Source organism: Sitophilus oryzae, unplaced genomic scaffold (genome assembly GCF_002938485.1).
Source record: "Sitophilus oryzae breed Bouriz unplaced genomic scaffold, Soryzae_2.0 scaffold_402_pilon_pilon, whole genome shotgun sequence".
NCBI lineage: Eukaryota > Metazoa > Arthropoda > Insecta > Coleoptera > Curculionidae > Sitophilus > Sitophilus oryzae.
The window spans coordinates 1,047,186-1,064,926 of NW_022146977.1; the positions used below are offsets into that span (position 1 = coordinate 1,047,186).

The window sequence follows — 17,741 nt, forward strand, 5'->3', positions numbered from 1 at the left end:
AAAAAGACCGTCATATCCGACAAAATTATGTACAGAAATCTAAATTCAACTTTTTTATTGCAGCAATTGTATTAAAGGAATGAAAAAGACCGCCATATCCAACAAAATTATGTACAGAAATCCAGATTCAATTTTTTTGTTGCAGAAATTTTATTAAAGAAATGAAAATACCATCATATACAACAAAATTATGTACTTGCAGAAATTTTATTAAAGAAATGAAAAATACCATCATATACACAAAATTATGTACACAAATCCAAATTCAACGAATTGAATAAAGCATACCTTTAGCCATTTAAACACAATACAACTTTATACTTTGAAATTTTACATGCAAATAACGAAAATTTACCAGCTTTAAGTAAAACGGTATGTCATTACAATAAACATCAAATAGAAGGTTCTACGTAGTTAAAGGTCTACTATGGCACACATTTCCATTCGCTTATTTGCCTTTTGCCCTTTGAATTCTTGCATATACACACGCGTATCAATTCCATCAGGGAGAACTGAATATTTGCATATTTCGAAGTGCAGCTCTATGCGGCGCGTTTCTAGGTTTAAAGTCGTGTCTGCATCGAAGATATTTGTCCATAAACCATTGAGACGAGAGGCCGTATCCATCTCCGATGATTTTAATCTCTTTCAAACAAGTGCAGTTGTATGGATTATAGGCAAAATTTTGTAAAGTGTTATTTTTAATAACTGCAGCGATATCGCCATGAATGCACGTTACATTGTTAAATGCTATTTTTAGGTCGTTAATATTCATGGACCAATTGGCGTGCCACGAATCCAGCAAATTATGGTCCATATATAACTTTTCTATTGTCGTTTTTCCCATATCTGTAAAAAAATATTATTGGAATTAATTCTGGTTATTAATTCTCAATTGCTATTAAATCGTTACTTTACAATAATTTTCAGTGATATTTCATTCATAGAGCACAAAATAATAGTGTATTGTTTTATTAAACGTAAAAATGATACTTCTAATAAAACAAAATACTAATTTTGATATTGTAGCGAGGCTGTACTGTAAAAATATTTAAAAGAAATATCTTGTAAGTAATGAAAATAATAAAATAAAAAAAAATATTTTGACAAAAACGTAAATATTTCAAAACGGTAAGATTAACATGCGGTAAACCTTAATCAAATTTAACTTTATTTTAATCCTAGAAACTAAAAATGTAATAATATACAGGGCGTTCTATGTATAAAAATAACACTTTGATATTTTTTATTTATTTGGGACACTCTGTATCTTGTTAAAATATTTTTAAATTTTAGCTCTAATAGCCCTTCAACGAACCCAAAAGTTACAATTTGTAAACAGCTAATCGGTTAGCTACAATACCCCGTGTCGTACGTGGTGAATAACTCTGTATAAAAAGATTTAAAAGTAATATCTTGTAAGTAGTTATATTATATCGAGAAAATATGGTTACGCTCGTTGAATTTGACATTTTATGTCAATTTAATAATATATTTTCGTACTTTTACGCTTAGGCGTAAAAGTGCTTTACTTTTATACCTAAGCATAAAAACACTCCTCGATAAATAAAGAAACCAAGAAACAACCTGATCATCTCCATCAAAGGGCAAGAAAGGGAGCGAGAACCTCTCACCTCTTCTCCGGCAGGAAGAAAAAATAGCCAGAATCGAGGCCAGGATGGAAAGCAGTCCAACACTATTGCTGGACAAATGAAAATGGCGGTGCTGCCTTTCCCAGAGGTTGCTCTGACCACCGACCAGCAAACGTCTCTAGAAGAGACTATACTGGACAAAGTAGTGGATAGCAATTGTATTAAAGAAATGAAAAAGACCGTCATATCCAACAAAATTATGTACAGAAATCCAGATTCAATTTTTTTGTTGCAGAAATTTTATTAAAGAAATGAAAATACCATCATATACAACAAAATTATGTACTTGCAGAAATTTTATTAAAGAAATGAAAAAGACCATCATATACAACAAAATTATGTACTCAAATCCAAATTCAACTTTTTTATTGTAGTTAAATCTTACCTCAACTCTACTCGGATCAGAGAAGAGTTGCTCCGATTTGATTATATATTTTTTCTGTTCAAAAATTTAATTTTTGTTTTTTGGCTTTTTTTATTTAAAACTTATTAAAAAATATATTGAGTGATACAAAAATAGTTGACTAATATACGTTTTCTTTATTTCAGGTAAATAACTTCAAAATCAGCGTTAAAATTAGATCACTAATTAGAGGTAAGTAACCACATAAAAATAGTATTTTTTATTCAAAATTAATAATAGTTATACTCTTGAATATGAGTTTATTAGATGTTAAAAAAAAGTTGTGTTCGTATCAAAATTATATTCTAAAATACTTTTATAGCGTTGTGAAAATTTACTTTATATACCGTACGATCGAGAAAAAACGGCGTCCAGTTGGCTGGGAAATGACGATCGATGATTATTTCATAGCTATTGCTGACGCCGTTTTTATTCGATCAAACGGTATTATATTATGCGGTAAATTTTAATTGTGAGCCATATAACACTTAAGTAATAAAAACTTATAAAAACTGCAATATAAAAATCACTCTGTAGTATTTACTTACCATTGAAAGCCAAAGGGTGAACGAAGTTTATCCTGTTAAAGCTGAAAAATATATTTATTTCCGATTCGAGGTCAATTAGGTTTCGAAAGGCACTTTCAGGTAGCGCCCTTACAAAGTTATTTTCAAGATGCAACTGGGAGAGATTGGGTGCGTCGAGAAACCATTTCGGGTCGTAGGTGGAAATGAGATTGTTGCTCAAATCGATTTGCCTCAAGTTTTTCATGTGATTTAGAGCGTCTGCTTCGACGATTTTTATTTTGTTGTGGCTTAGGTCTAATTCGGCTAGTAGAAGGTAGTTGAAAACGCCTAAAACACAAATTAGAAAAATGCTCTTAATGATAGTTGCATGTTTTTTTGCTTCATAATATCGCTGAAAGTTTAAATGATAAAATGTAGTTATTTTTTATACAAAACAATAATGTAATTTTATCGTCGTGTATAAAACAATATTTTTTCCCATATAGCGAGTTACGTTTTAAAAAATATTCAGAAATTATTATTTCAAGGAATGTATTATTAGAGTAGAAAAAATATTGTGCTGGATTGGCGTTGGTTTCTGTGTAATTTGACAAGTAAATAAAGCTGTCTCTTTAGTTGTCAGTTTTGAGTCAATATATTTTTCGTGTCGATTACTGATTGAATTGGAGCCAGAAGCTCAAAACGAAATAAGTAAATTACCAACAGATATTCAGGCTGAGGTGACAAACGCCATATCCAAACTACTTCCATTTAGACTCCGAATAACTTATGTAAAGAAATACAAAATTTTCAAAAATGAAAGCAAATAAAAACGTTAATCGCGGTTAAAGTACTATTTTATCTACTATTTTTGATAGATACAAGGCAATTTTAACAGTTGCTATGGATAAAATGTTAAAATTAACATTCAAAATAACAAATTGTACTGAAGCTGTGGTTGGTTCCTTGTGAAACATCGTTGACATATTAGTATTTTAATAAAGCACGCTTTTAGATGTTTCAAAAAAACTTTTAATAAGAGTAACTTTAACTCTACATATAAGTTTCGGCTTGTTAGGCCTTTTTCAAGAGTTTTTTAAGAACTAATCGAGTCTAATAGATTACAATTTGATATTTACAGAAAACCCACTACCACAGACACTGTAATACATAGTCAATCACACCAATCCTGACAAATCAAAATGTCACCCTTTCATAGTTTAATTCATAGATTAGTAATGTTTCCACTGAGCCCAGAGAATTTTAAAAAAGAGTTAAATATTATTAAACAAATCGCCATCAACAATGGATATAAGTGTTCCCTTATTGATAATATGCTAAAGAAAAAACAAAAGAAAATATTAATGAAAAATTTTTATTCCGCTAATTCTAAAGACAATAACAATTATCGACTTTTAAACTACATTCCTAATTTAACTAACAAAATATCAAATAATCTGAATAAAATAGGATGTAAAACTATTAATGTAAATAAAAGAAATTTAGGTCAAATTTTATTAAATAATAAAGACAAAACTAATGTCAAAAATAAGTCGGGTGTATATAGGGTGGATTGCAATGATTGTGATGCCGTGTACATAGGCCAAACTGGTAGAAATTTAGATATAAGGATTAAAGAACATATAAAGTCTATTAATAATCTCCAGCATAGTTCTGGTCTTGCACTCATTGTATAGTAAATAATCACAAAATTAATGAAAACTCAATTAAGTTACTACACAGAGAAACAAAAGGTAGACGCTTAAATTACATTGAACAGTTAGAAATACTAAAATCTGTTAAAAACGAAAATAATGTTAACGACCAACAAGGATTTCTAAACACATTTTTTATTACCCCTATTGTAAACTCTCTGAACCCACCCCCATAGCAAATATATATATATATATATATAGTTACAGTGTAGTTAGACGATTAGTTCTTAAAAAACTCTTGAAAAAGGCCTAACAAGCCAAAACATATATGTAGAGTTAAAGTTACTCTTATTAAAAGTTTTTTTGAAACATCTAAAAGCGTGCTTTATTAAAATACTAATATTCAAAATAACGATATTCTAACATTAACGTTATTATATTATATTAATACTATGATATTATAGTTTTAAAGAGCAAATATATGTTTTCTACTCATATTTCTGAATCCTGTGCTGAGTCTTTTTTAAACCTGTTAAGTAAGCAAAAGCTACAGAGGCCAAGAAAAAGTAGCATTTATTTAATTTTTTAAAAGTTTTATTCATGGGAACAACTAGCAATTGCTTTTACTTGCTACTTAAGAACCGTTATTCTTATTTGAATGAGATTTTAAATGTCTATGTTTTGCTAAGTATTGTAACATTTGGCTTTCACAAAAATCAAGAAAAAGTACAGGAAGGGTAAAAACTATCCCCACCCCAACATCAATTTTAGTGTAAATATAATTCTAACTACACCGACGAAAGATTTTCTTTTCGTAAAATGGTCCCTCTAGTATTTACTACATTTAATTTCTCTGTAAAAAACGCTACACCGCATAGTTTTTGTGAAAATCTTTTTGGAGGATTTATTATTCCAAGGCAGGCTTACAAAGTATACAGGGAGTTGGAATATTTCGTGCACATAGAACAACTACGTATTTTTGGATCAAAATAAGTTAATTGCATATAATTTACCTATACAAAAGTTCTTCGTTTATCCGATAGAGGGCATCAGTCAAAAATAAACCCGAACGTTAATTAATTTAAAAATTATTCATTTTTTTGAGTTTTTTATGAAGCTTATTGTCGAATATAATTTGTGATACTAACATAAAATTTCATATTTTCGTTAGCTAGATTATTAGAGCATAATGGATTTTATGTGCCTCCATAGCTTGATGTGAGAAAAAACATTTTTTGGAAGTCAGCTTTAGAAAATATTTTTTTTCCTCAAAAAGTAAGCATGGTGGCGTTTTTTTACAAGATACAAAAAATTTAGGAAATTCTAGAGGGACCATTTTACGGAAAGAAAATTAGCCATCGGAGGATCTGAAAAATATTTATACTAAAATTTTTGTACGAGTGGAGAATTTTTTCACCCTTCCCATACTTTTTCTTGATTTTTGTAAAAATCAAATGTTAGAACACATGACAAAATATTGTAGCGTTTTTTAAACCACTACCACTGCGAACGGCAGCTTTTCATCGGAGAGCAGTCGTGGATAAGGTATTTCACTGGAAAGAAAACTAATTAAGAACAATAAACAAAAAAATAGATATTGGGCGCCAGGCATGTACAGAGAAAGAAAACAGAGTTGTGTAATACTTAAAACTAATGACTATATTTATTAATGACGTTCTTTGCTGATACATGACATTGTAGAGTTCTAGTAAATATATAGTGGTTATATGTCAAAGAAAGTGGTGGTAGGAGTCGCACTAAATATCAATGAAAACAACTACGATAAAATACAGGACATGTAAAGTTTAAGAGAAAATATGAAATGTAGCATTACTTTAATTAATTTGATATATTCCATATGATGCTAAATCGAAGATGTTACACCTGTAGATTCTAGAATCTATGTTTGATTATCCATCTATTAAAATAGTGCAATCTGATTCCAGTGATTACAATAAAATAATCCAAAAGATAAAACACCTCCACTGGAAAGGTCGGGTATTTATGAAATTTCTTGTAAAGATTGTAATCAGAAATATGTTGGGCAAACTAGGAGATCAATATTAACTAGATTTAAAGAACATTTAGCTCAGATAAGATATGGTAGACCGGATAAATCTTGCGTTGCCGAACATATTGTTGATAATGAACATTGTATAGATCTTAATAATTTAAAATTAATTAAACAAGTCTCAAATTACAGGCAATTAGATGCATATGAAAGCATCATAATTAATAAATGTAAAGATAGTATGAACAGAGTCAACGGTCCAATTCCTTCAAGTTCTTTGTTCCTACTACTCTAGTGGCGGAAATCTAACTGTTACGCTCAGTAGGCTCTGACTTGGTTGGCTAGATTTTGCCACGCCCACTCGGTGCCCACTGAGCGAGTATATAAACGCTCAACTTGTAGATTGTACTTTAGTTTTAATCATCTGCTGATGATGCTAACATGGTTAGCGAAACGCGCGTCCAGTGTAAAAGTAAAAGTGTTTTGGTGTATTGTGGTCGAACACAATTAAGTAAGTTAATTAGTATTTGGGCGGAAATACTGGTGGTATATTTAGTTAATGGTATACTCTTTTATTAAGATTTAAATAGTTTTCTTTTTGCATACAAATGGGCTATTAATATTATCGTTTTACTAAAAACGATAATACTACTAGCCTGTACATTTTGTACATTTGTTGTTTTAAAAACAACCTAAAATGTCAATATTCCATGGGTATATTGATAAATGAGGTGTAAATTATAAGAAAATGCATTTTCTTTTGAAGGAATAGTTAAGAAGTGATATAATACAATTTGGTAGACAATTAAATTGTGTTTATTTTATACGTTTGGCAACGTGTTTACTGTTCTATCTTTGTTCGGTACATTATAAACGCATTGTACTCTTTTTACATCCGGAAATCTCGACCCAAGACTAACCTTTGCCAGCCCTTAGTATTTGCATTTATAGATGTGTAAAAATGTTGTTGTTGTATTTTGTAATTATTTGTTGTTTTCATTTGTTCCATATGTCTGTCCGTATTAATTTATCTAGCAAAAATATCAGGTGCAACCGGAATATTTTCGTATTTTCTGTTTTGATTCGACGTCCGTATACGCCGTCAATTTTCGAACACGCAGCTTTTCAAAACGAAAACGAAACAACGAACCGAAGTCCAATTACGGACGAAGCCGGTACATGTTTCGCATTGTTACGCCAAACAATTCCCGGATAAGTATTCCCGTTTTTATTTCTCGAATTTTCGACGATCCGATCGTAATTATCATTGTTTAATTCTGCGTGAACAGAATCGCCTCGTATCTTCGTCGTAGACGGCAAACCTTCTCGTTATTGTCAATTGCGATTTGATTTCGAGATATGGAGTATCTGGAAGGTTTGTTAAGATACTGATATTTTTATAAGAAATTTTCAAGAAATATCTTTATTATTCCTTGAACAGATTTAAAGAGTAATAAGTATATTCCGGAAAAATATTTTTTTTTGCTGCGAACTACGGAGTTATGTTCTCGATTATTGTTTGTTTTATAATTATTTTGTGATATCGAATTAGTCTTTCAACGGTCTAAAAATGTATGGTTTCGCTTTGTCTGATTTAATTTAAATATTATTTATACTAAGGGCTGGCAAAGGTTGGTCTTGAGTCGAGATTTCCGTATGTAAAAAGAGTACAATGCGTTTTTTAATGTACTGAACAACGAGAGAACAGTAAAAACGTTGCCAAACATATGAAATTAACCAAGAAACTGTGCACATTGCTAAGAGACAATCAGTACTCAAAATTCTAAGGAAGAATGTACATCATGCGTTCACCTGCATGATTTATTACGTCTCGTGGTACTTTATTTGTTTTTTGTATTTGGTCAGGCACCGAGAGAAATTTAAACAGTTTTTTAACATTATTAAATTCAATTAACCCGAGAATACAATTTACTATTGAAAAAGGTATTAATACCATCAATTTTCTTGATGTTACAATTATAAAACAGTCTAATAGATTACAATTTGATATTTACAGAAAACCCACTACCACAGACACTGTAATACATAGTCAATCACACCAATCCTGGCAAATCAAAATGTCACCCTTTCATAGTTTAATTCATAGATTAGTAATGTTTCCACTGAGCCCAGAGAATTTTAAAAAAGAGTTAAATATTATTAAACAGATCGCCATCAACAATGGATATAAGTGTTCCCTTATTGATAATATGCTAAAGAAAAAACAAAACAAAATATTAATGAAAAATTTTTAATCCGCTAATTCTAAAGACAATAACAATTATCAACCTTTAAACTACATTCCTAATTTAACTAACAAAATATCAAATAATCTCAATAAAATAGGATGTAAAACTATTAACGTAAATAAAAGAAATTTAGGTCAAATTTTATTAAATAATAAAGACAAAACTAATGTCAAAAATAAGTCGGGTGTATATAGGGTGGATTGCAATACTGTGATGCCGTGTACATAGGCCAAACAGGTAGAAATTTAGATATAAGGATTAAAGAACATGTAAAGTCTATTAATAATCTCCAGCATAGTTCTGGTCTTGCAACTCATTGTATAGTAAATAATCACAAAATTAATGAAAACTCAATTAAGTTACTACACAGAGAAACAAAAGGTAGGAATTGAGTTGTTGTTCGACAGTGGTCGCGCTATTAGAACGCTGAATTCAAAAGTCGATATCTTGAAATCCATTAGATCTAATTGATTTCAGTTTTTTTTCGAAAACTTTCTTAATATTTCTGGTATATTTTCTTCGCAGACAGTATGTGAAAATTTTTACAAATAAAAAAGTTATACAATTACCGAAAATTGCAATGCACTAAAAGTAAATGGATGTTTTTTTTAATTTTTGAATGAAAAAAAAACAGGCCTATCGAATTTCTATGGATACTCTAACAATATCCTTAAAATTCCATTTCAGATGCTCAGAAACATATCTAATGATTTTATCTAGTTATCCTTTCGAAAAAAATTGTATTTAAAAAAATAAGCGGTTTACGATCGTGATTTTACTTTACTTGATAGGGAAAGACGTACCGGCGAAACGTGGCAACGCCGCAACAGCACACCGTCGCATTTCTCTCACTCCGACTTAATCAGAACCCTGTGCGATTTACTTCCGCACATGTAAATACCGATTCAAAAGTAAGAGTTGGCAGCACGTTATATGTTACAGTGAAAGTCGGAAATCCAATAACTATTAACAATCACTAGGAACGCAATGGGCCAGAGTTCAGCCCCCCATACACCGAAAGGTCCGCTCTGCTTCAGATGAAATTTTTGCGTTTGTGGCCCGGACCAAGTTTTTGGCAGGCCAAGCATTTCGACGACTAAAGCTTGATTTTCATGCATCCGTTGTCCGACGATACGTTGATACGATATTAATTTTATTGGTAGAATTTAAAGACTTTGATTGGTTAGAAAATAACGCAGTTTTTAAATTTTTTGCATTTTCATGCCTCCGTTTATCGGATATACGTTGGTGTTATTTTATATCTTCGTTTCCATAACGATTTTGCTATTTTACTTATACAGGGTTGTTCACCACATACGACACGGAGTATTGTAGCTAAACGATGAGATTTTTACAAATTGTAAGTTTTGGGTTCGATGAAGGACTATTAGAGGTACAATTTAAAAATAATTTTACAAGATACAGAGTGTCCCAAATAGGTAAAAAATATCAAAGTTGTATTTTTTTAAATAGAACACCCTGTATATTATTACATTTTTAGTTTCTACGATTAAAATAAAGGTAAATTTGATTAAGATTTATTATACTTAAACCTTACCGTTTTTGAAATATTTTCAATTTTGTGCAATTGCAGTAAAAATTTTTAATGCTTTATTTCTCCAAGGGTATCAAAGTTTTTAATACTAAATATTTACTGAGGTTTATCTACTGATCAGTTATTGTGTTGCAATAATAAAAATAATACTACCTTATACAGAGTGTCTAAAAATTTATTTTAAATAATTATTAGCTTCAAACGGCAATAACTTGTTTAATTTAAATGGAACACCCTGTATATTAAGGATTATATATTCAAGATTATTTTGCTTAATAAAAAGAGTATACCATTAATTAAATATACCACCAGTATTTCCGCCCAAATACTAATTAACTACATACTTAATTGTGTTCGTTAATAAATTATTCTAAATAAATGTGGATTTGAATCAGAAATCAATATAATAATAAGTTATGAAAATGAACGTCTCTGTTGTTATAAATAAGCCTTTGTCAAAAAATTAAATATTATTTTTAAGGTGTTACTTTTTACCACACTGTCTAATACACATACATAATTCAGTTTTTTAGTATTTGGAGCAATTATTATTAATCAACGCAAACAGTCAATTAATGTCGTTTGAATACTGGAATCATATTAATTGGTCCTTTAACAAATATTTAAACAGTTTTTTCTTTATTTTTTTATGAAATGAACGAACTATATCGACGATATTAGTATCTGTACTCTTTAAAAATTTGGTACATCTTTAAAAATAATCTAACATGTCAGTATTCCATGGGTATATTGATAAATGAGTTCTAAATTACAAGAAAATGAATTTTCTACGGAAACTTGAAGAGATAGGTAAAAAATGGTATATTACAATTTGATAGACAATTTAATTGTGCATCTGATTCTCCTAAAATATACATGGCATTCCATTTAAATTAAAGAAGTTATTGCCGTTTGAAGCTAATAATTATTTAAAATAAATTTTTAGACACTCTGTATAAGGTAGTAAGTTTTTATTATTGCAACACAATAACTGATCAATAAATAAACTTATTATAATATATAATATATATATATATATATATATATATATATATATATATATATATATATATATATATATATATATATATATATATATATATATATATATAATACTAAATATTTTATTATATATATATATATATATATAATAAAATATTTAGTATTAAAAACTTTGATATCCTCGGAGAAATGAAGCCTTGAAATTTATACTGCACTTTCACAAAATTGAAAATATTTTCAAAACGGTAAGGTTTAAGTGTAATAAACCTTAATCAAATTTACCTTTATTTTAATCGTAGAAACTAAAAATGTTATAATATATAGGGTGTTCCATTTAAAAAATACAACTTTGATATTTTTTATTTACTTGGGACACTCTGTATCTTGTAAAAATATTTTTAAATTGTAGCTCTAATAGTCCTTCAACGAACCCCAAACTTACAATTTGTAAAAATCTCATCGTTTAGCTACAATACTCCGTATCGTATATGGTGATCAACCTTGTATAGGAAAAATGTACATAGAGTTGTATAATCAACAAAACGTTACCCACTCATTTCAATTTGATCTTCTAGATAATTTTCCCTTTATCAGTCGAATTACTCCACCACCCCATACATTGTTATTGCCCAACTGTTGTCATTGGAACGCAGGTAAAAGCACGTTTATTAATACACTTCGTTCTACCGGCAACTGGGCAAATACTTTGAAATATTATTCCAACACTTTGCAGCCGAATAAATCAAACTGGCTCCCTTTAAAATTAACCTGCTCGTATTGCACTACGTTTTCATTAAACACAACTAAACCCCATTGCAGTATTCTACAAAGCTTATCTTAAAACAACAAATTACAGAGGCATTAACAGAATAGCGCAAATAAATCTCGATAAAAGTGGTCTCTGGCTTTAAAATTTACTTTTTATCGTGAAAGCTCTGTCATATGTACTGATACGTAATGAATTTTAAAATAAAATATCTATTTTTTTAAACACTTTTACAGTTTTTTTTTCAAAAAATTCCAAATTTTCAAAAAAATTCCTTCGCGAAAAGAACTTCATAAACGTATTGTAATAGAATAATATCAAGCTTGGTAAAATTTTATCTTTTGGTTTGTTATTCTAAGATGGGACCATTTCAGTTTACGAAGTTATCAGTCGACATAGGCAAACGAATTTTAAAAGGCATAAGCAAATAATCTAATGATATTCAAGACACATAAACTCTCTAAAAGTACGCATATATCCTGAGAAACTAACTAAGCAAATAATACAATCTTCTAAATAATTTAAAGTCACATAAACGAGGGTAAAGTAGAACAAACATTCATCCCTTATTATAAAAAACTCTATTTGACAGAGTGGTACCAGTTTGTACACTAGGGATATCTCAAAATAAACAACGCAGAAAAAGCACGTAGGCATGCTTAACGAAATAAGTAAAATTAAATCATCCCTTCGCTAGAGGTTTTACATTGAAAATTAAAAGTATTAAATATATGTTTAAAATCAGAATCCAAATGTTCACGAGATGAATGTCTGAAAATGATAGAAATAGGATTATCTTTTTTTCCGTTCCTAGAGTTAAATAGAAATAGACAAAAATATGAAGAAATAAAGAGTTAATTTCTAGGCGGTTTTTTTCTAAGGTAATCCTATGGCACGATATCATTTGTATTAGTTAAGCTTACGATTACGAATATTATTCAGCACTATTAACTTAAGATTACGAATATTATTCAGCAAATTGGTAAAAGAGTAAGATTTACACGGAAGGGTTTAAAAATTACATTTAATTAATAAATAGGACATGCTGATGCCCTCTCGGGACGAGGACCAGAAACTAGAGGGTGAAAGAAGTCTAGGGATCTTTCGGGAAGGAGCCCCTTCTCGGCCAATTAAAAGGTGCGAAATATGCATTTGGATGGGTATTCGAAGGTTCCTCAAACAGGGGCGTGCCGAAGATGTAGTAACGCCTTTCCGAGATAGTACCAGCATCAGTATTTTCATCTTCAAAATTAGTTCGGTACTGACTTTTAAATTAGACGGTCGAATTACACTTATTAAATTCGACCGTCTAATTTAAAAGTCAGTACCGAACTAATTTTGAAGATGAAAATACTGATGCTGGTACTATTGATCTTATATTATCCAGTGGTCTTTTTAATTGTTTTAGTAAGTTCTCTATCTAAAGATTTTCTCAAGTTAGGAAATTCTAAACTATTCATGCTTACAGTATTTTAATTGTTGTTTTTGGATTTTCTCTAATATTTTTCTTTATTAATGATTTAAGACTTTCTGTTTGTTCTAAAGGCTTTAGTAAATTTTAGATGTCATTGCATAAGTGATTATTTTGCAATTGTTCTTTTATTAAATTCTAATTTAAATTTAATTGTTCAGTGAATATTTTTTTAATATATTAATTTTCTGCCAACGATAATTCTAAGAGAGATTTGAAAGTGTATGCTAATTGTAGATAATTTAAATTGGACTAATAAGAAGAATATTTTGTATTTTTTTTAACTTTATTATCTCTGAGTTTTAATTTCAATTCTCTAATTGTCATTAATTATTTTTGATTCAATTTCTTTCTTTTTCATTAATTATAAATGTTTTGTTGTTAAATCTTTTTCATTATTTTTTTTATTTATTTATTTCTTTATATTAAATATAGTTAGGTGTTGTGAAAAATCGGCATTTTATTTCTTTATTTCACCTAATTACTAAAATATTAAGTTAATTAAAAGAACACTGTGATAACCGGTCGAGTGGTTCAATCCAAAGTATGAGTCCAAGACCGAAGAGGTAGATCTACAAGGGGATCAATGAAATCTTCGACAGGTTCTTGTTGTTGATGTATTGCTGACGGACGTTGACGTAATAAGGTAAGTGGCAATAGAGTTTATAGTAACTGAATTTAGAAAGAGCCCTTACCATAAAAGTGCGATACCTTTTAATTTCTATTTTTAGCTGGTTATATTTTGTTTTTATATGTAAACGATAAACTATATTTACGCTCTGAAAAGTCGGTGCTCTCATTAATCCAAGTTCTGCCTACCGCTCAATAAATTATTTTAATTATAAAAATTATAAAATAGTCACGCTACCCATAGACAAGTGATTAATCCGAAAAGATTTGTCACAGTATTCCTGGAGTCGAAATATACCAACCCTAAAAATATTTGCACTTATTTAAAATTCACCCTGTATATTTCATATTTTTGTTGCGTTAATTTCAAGATTCACCTCTAATTGATAAAAAAACATGTTATATTTCACTTTTATAACATTTTAAGTGCCTAAAATTGTAAATTTAAGGTGACTAAATATAAATTATATTATTAATTATATTATTTGTTAGTATTTTCACTCTTGGTTTTACAAAAAAAAATAATTATAGGTATTTAATAGTGAAAATTAAGTTTTCTAATTTTAACCCTCTCAATTTACAAGCAATTTAAATATACCGGGTGTTGCATCGTCGGACGGGACATAGGAAATCCCATGTAAATTTTAGTGGGGTCAATTATTGGCTTCCCTAATTATTTTAGAGAATAATTCTATTTAGGTTTATTGAAAAGCACTAAAACCCACATTCAAAAGAATAACTTTAGATGTTTTTGATTATCTCGTTTACGAGTTATCGCCGATTTCTTTTTAAATATTTCTCCTTTCTTATAGCCCTGTATTTACTTATGAGCACCAGTCAAGGTAAAAGATAACTGTCAAATGAAGTTGCCATTTCAGAAATTTACCTATTTAGTGCTTTATTATTATTGAAAACTCATTCCTACATCGGAAATCTTAAAGATGTATTTAGAAATGCAAATTAATATGAATTAAAGTAAAATAAAGTAATCAATTACAAGGTTAATTATAGTATTATTACAATATTCAATAACTTATTAATTTAGGTACTATTAAATGACAACTTCATTTGGCAGTTGGACATTTTTTACGTAAAAAGTCTCGGAAATGTATGTTTTTTACTCAGTAGTTTTATACCGGTACGGACGAAAAGTTATTACTCTTTAAAAATGTTAAAACACATGTAGGTGGCGCCCCCTACAAATAGGAGCCATATTAACATCAAAATTAAAGTTCTCATTTCAAAAAACTCCCAGACACCAATTTTGATCCATATATTGACGTTACTTCAGAAATTATTAGGAAAAAATCGAAATAAAAAGGGAATTTCTACACCCAGTATATCTTAAATTAAGCATTATATAAATGCCTTTATTGTCAAAAAATTTTTCAATTTGTAGACAAAGGTAAACTAACAAACAAAGTAAAAAACAAGGTACACAAACAAAGAAAGAAAAGATAAGACAAAACATTATACAAATAATATTGTCATTTATAAACGTTTATAATGTCAAAGAACAAAAAAATAAAAATAATATTCAAAAATATTTAGCTAGTTTATAGTAAAATATCAATGACCTCTAAATAAATTAATTTCGATGTCATTAGTAAATATAGCAATAGCAAACATTAGACCAATGTTTACAAGATCAAATTTGATTTTCAAAATATAATTCATTTACGGCGTAGAAAGCCTTGTCTAGTAAATAAGAGTTCAATGCTCTGCGAAATGAAAAAAATGATGTTATGGATTTGATTTCAAATGGCAGGTGATTGTGCATTTTTTTCGAGTTGTATAATATTGAACTTTTAACTAACTCTGAGCGTGGGTAGGTAGATAAAGATCTTGCTCCGTGTTCCTGAGTGGATAAGTGTGAGATGGCCTTTCTTGAGAAGCTGATACATGTTTACGTATTAGGCAAACGGATTCAAATATAAATAAGGAAGGAAGAGTCAATATTTTTAATTTTTTAAAAAAGTCCCGGCAATGAGTTATGCTGTTTAGTCCCAGTGAATATCGAACAGCTCTCTTCTGGAGCCTGAAAATGCGGTCAAATTGAGTCGCACAACACGTACCCCAGAATGGAAGGGCATACCTGAGGTGCGACTCAAAAAGTGCATAATAAACAGTTCTAGCCACTGACAAGTTAAGCTCTTTAGAAACAGACCTTAATGCAAAACAGGCAGAGCTCAATTTTTTCGACAAAGCTTCGATATGTATGTCTCATTTCAGAGAATTGTCCACAACAAGCCCCAAGAACTTTACAGATTTGACGACGTCAATGGTGGTGTTGTTAAGTACAAAAGGCTGCAACGAGTTTTTATACGACAAAGCTTTAGTTTTAGAAATGTTGATACTCAGGAGGTTCGAATCGCACCAAGATTTAATGGTGATTAAGTCATTTGATATAATCCTATGAAGTGCCGTGATGTCCTTGTTGCTCCAAGTGAAGCTAGTGTCGTCCGCAAAAAGACATATTTTGCCACTGATGTTTATGTTAGCAATGTCGTTAATAAAAAGAAGAAACAAAATAGGGCCTAGTACTGAGCGAGAGTACTACATTTTAGAACATACATTTATAGGAACTTTTTTACTTATTTTTATCTGCAGAATATGCTACCTCAGTTTCCGGAATACAGTTCGGACCACCCTGTCATAAAAATGGAGCATAGAAAAAAACTAACTTAACTTTACCTACCTGGTTTGATATGTTCAATGTAATTGCGTCGTAAATCAAGCTTTTTCAGCGATATCAAAGGAAAGAACGTTCCAGCCTCGATATAAATCACTCCGCAATCACACATAATAAGATCTTCAACGTGTAGCAATCCGGTAAAAAAATATTTATGTACTTCGGCCAAGGGTTCATCGCGAACTTGAACTTTTATTCGGGTCCCCGTGATAAATTTCGCTATTTCCAATGTATTCTCCAAAGTTTTACACTCTGTAATATTTTCAGAACCCACGTCACAAACTTTGACACTTCTATTGATTGGAGCCCGACCGATGAAATGTGTGGAAGTTTGATTGGGAATTCGAAAACGATGTTCTTTTACTACCGAAGCTAGGACAGATAATGTAAATAACAAAGAAATAAATGTATATTTTAACATAGTTATATATACGTAAATTCAAGTCTTATACGGCGATGCCGAAAGCGTGTATATCAACAAAACTGTAACAGAGAAAATATATCATTAAATGCTGATAAATTTTAAAGAGAATTTTTAAAGAGGAAGTCGAAACAGTGGAACTTGGTGCAAACAGATACACTCGAAGTAGATTGAATGATATAAAGAAACAAAAATAATAAAAAGGTTTACTAAATAAAAACCACTGTAAGCCTTACGGATAAACTGAATAATTTTAATTTGATTCCTACAGGGTGGTCTGGTAGACACCTATATTAAATTACATAATTTAATAGAAAATAAAATGTTTTGTGTCTCTCTATACTGAGTCTATACTCTATGAGTTCAGATGACTTAATTAAAAATATACAGATTGTCCACCTCATACGACCCGGAGTATTGTAGCTAAACGATTAGATGTTTGCAAATTATGAGTTTTCGGTTCGTTGAAGGGAGGGGGGGACTATTAGAACTACAATTTTACAAAAAAAAACCCTGTATATACATAATAGATACAATTTTTAAACCAGTAATCAATAATTATTAAAACAAATAAGATAGCAGAATAAATGGTAGCTGAATTATATTACAGCTGTACTTTTGGACGACCCTGTAATATAGCTGTATGTTATGAATCCAAATAAAATCGTATTCCTGTATTTTATTTTAAAAATGAACTTTTATTATTAAAAATAACTTTAAAATATTGC

General features: G+C 29.8%; 1 protein-coding gene across 1 annotated transcript; it reads right to left on the reverse strand.

Moving 5' to 3' along the window:
* Positions 1-247: 247 nt before the first annotated feature.
* On the reverse strand, positions 248-17,065 carry LOC115885573 (leucine-rich repeat-containing protein 15-like). The gene is made up of 3 exons (XM_030904527.1): positions 16,599-17,065; positions 2,604-2,909; positions 248-849 (listed from the first exon to the last, which is right to left on the reverse strand). The coding sequence occupies exons 1-3, from the start codon at positions 17,011-17,013 to the stop codon at positions 503-505; spliced, it is 1,068 nt and encodes a 355-aa protein (XP_030760387.1). The 5' UTR covers positions 17,014-17,065; the 3' UTR covers positions 248-502.
* Between the last annotated feature and the right edge of the window lie 676 nt (positions 17,066-17,741).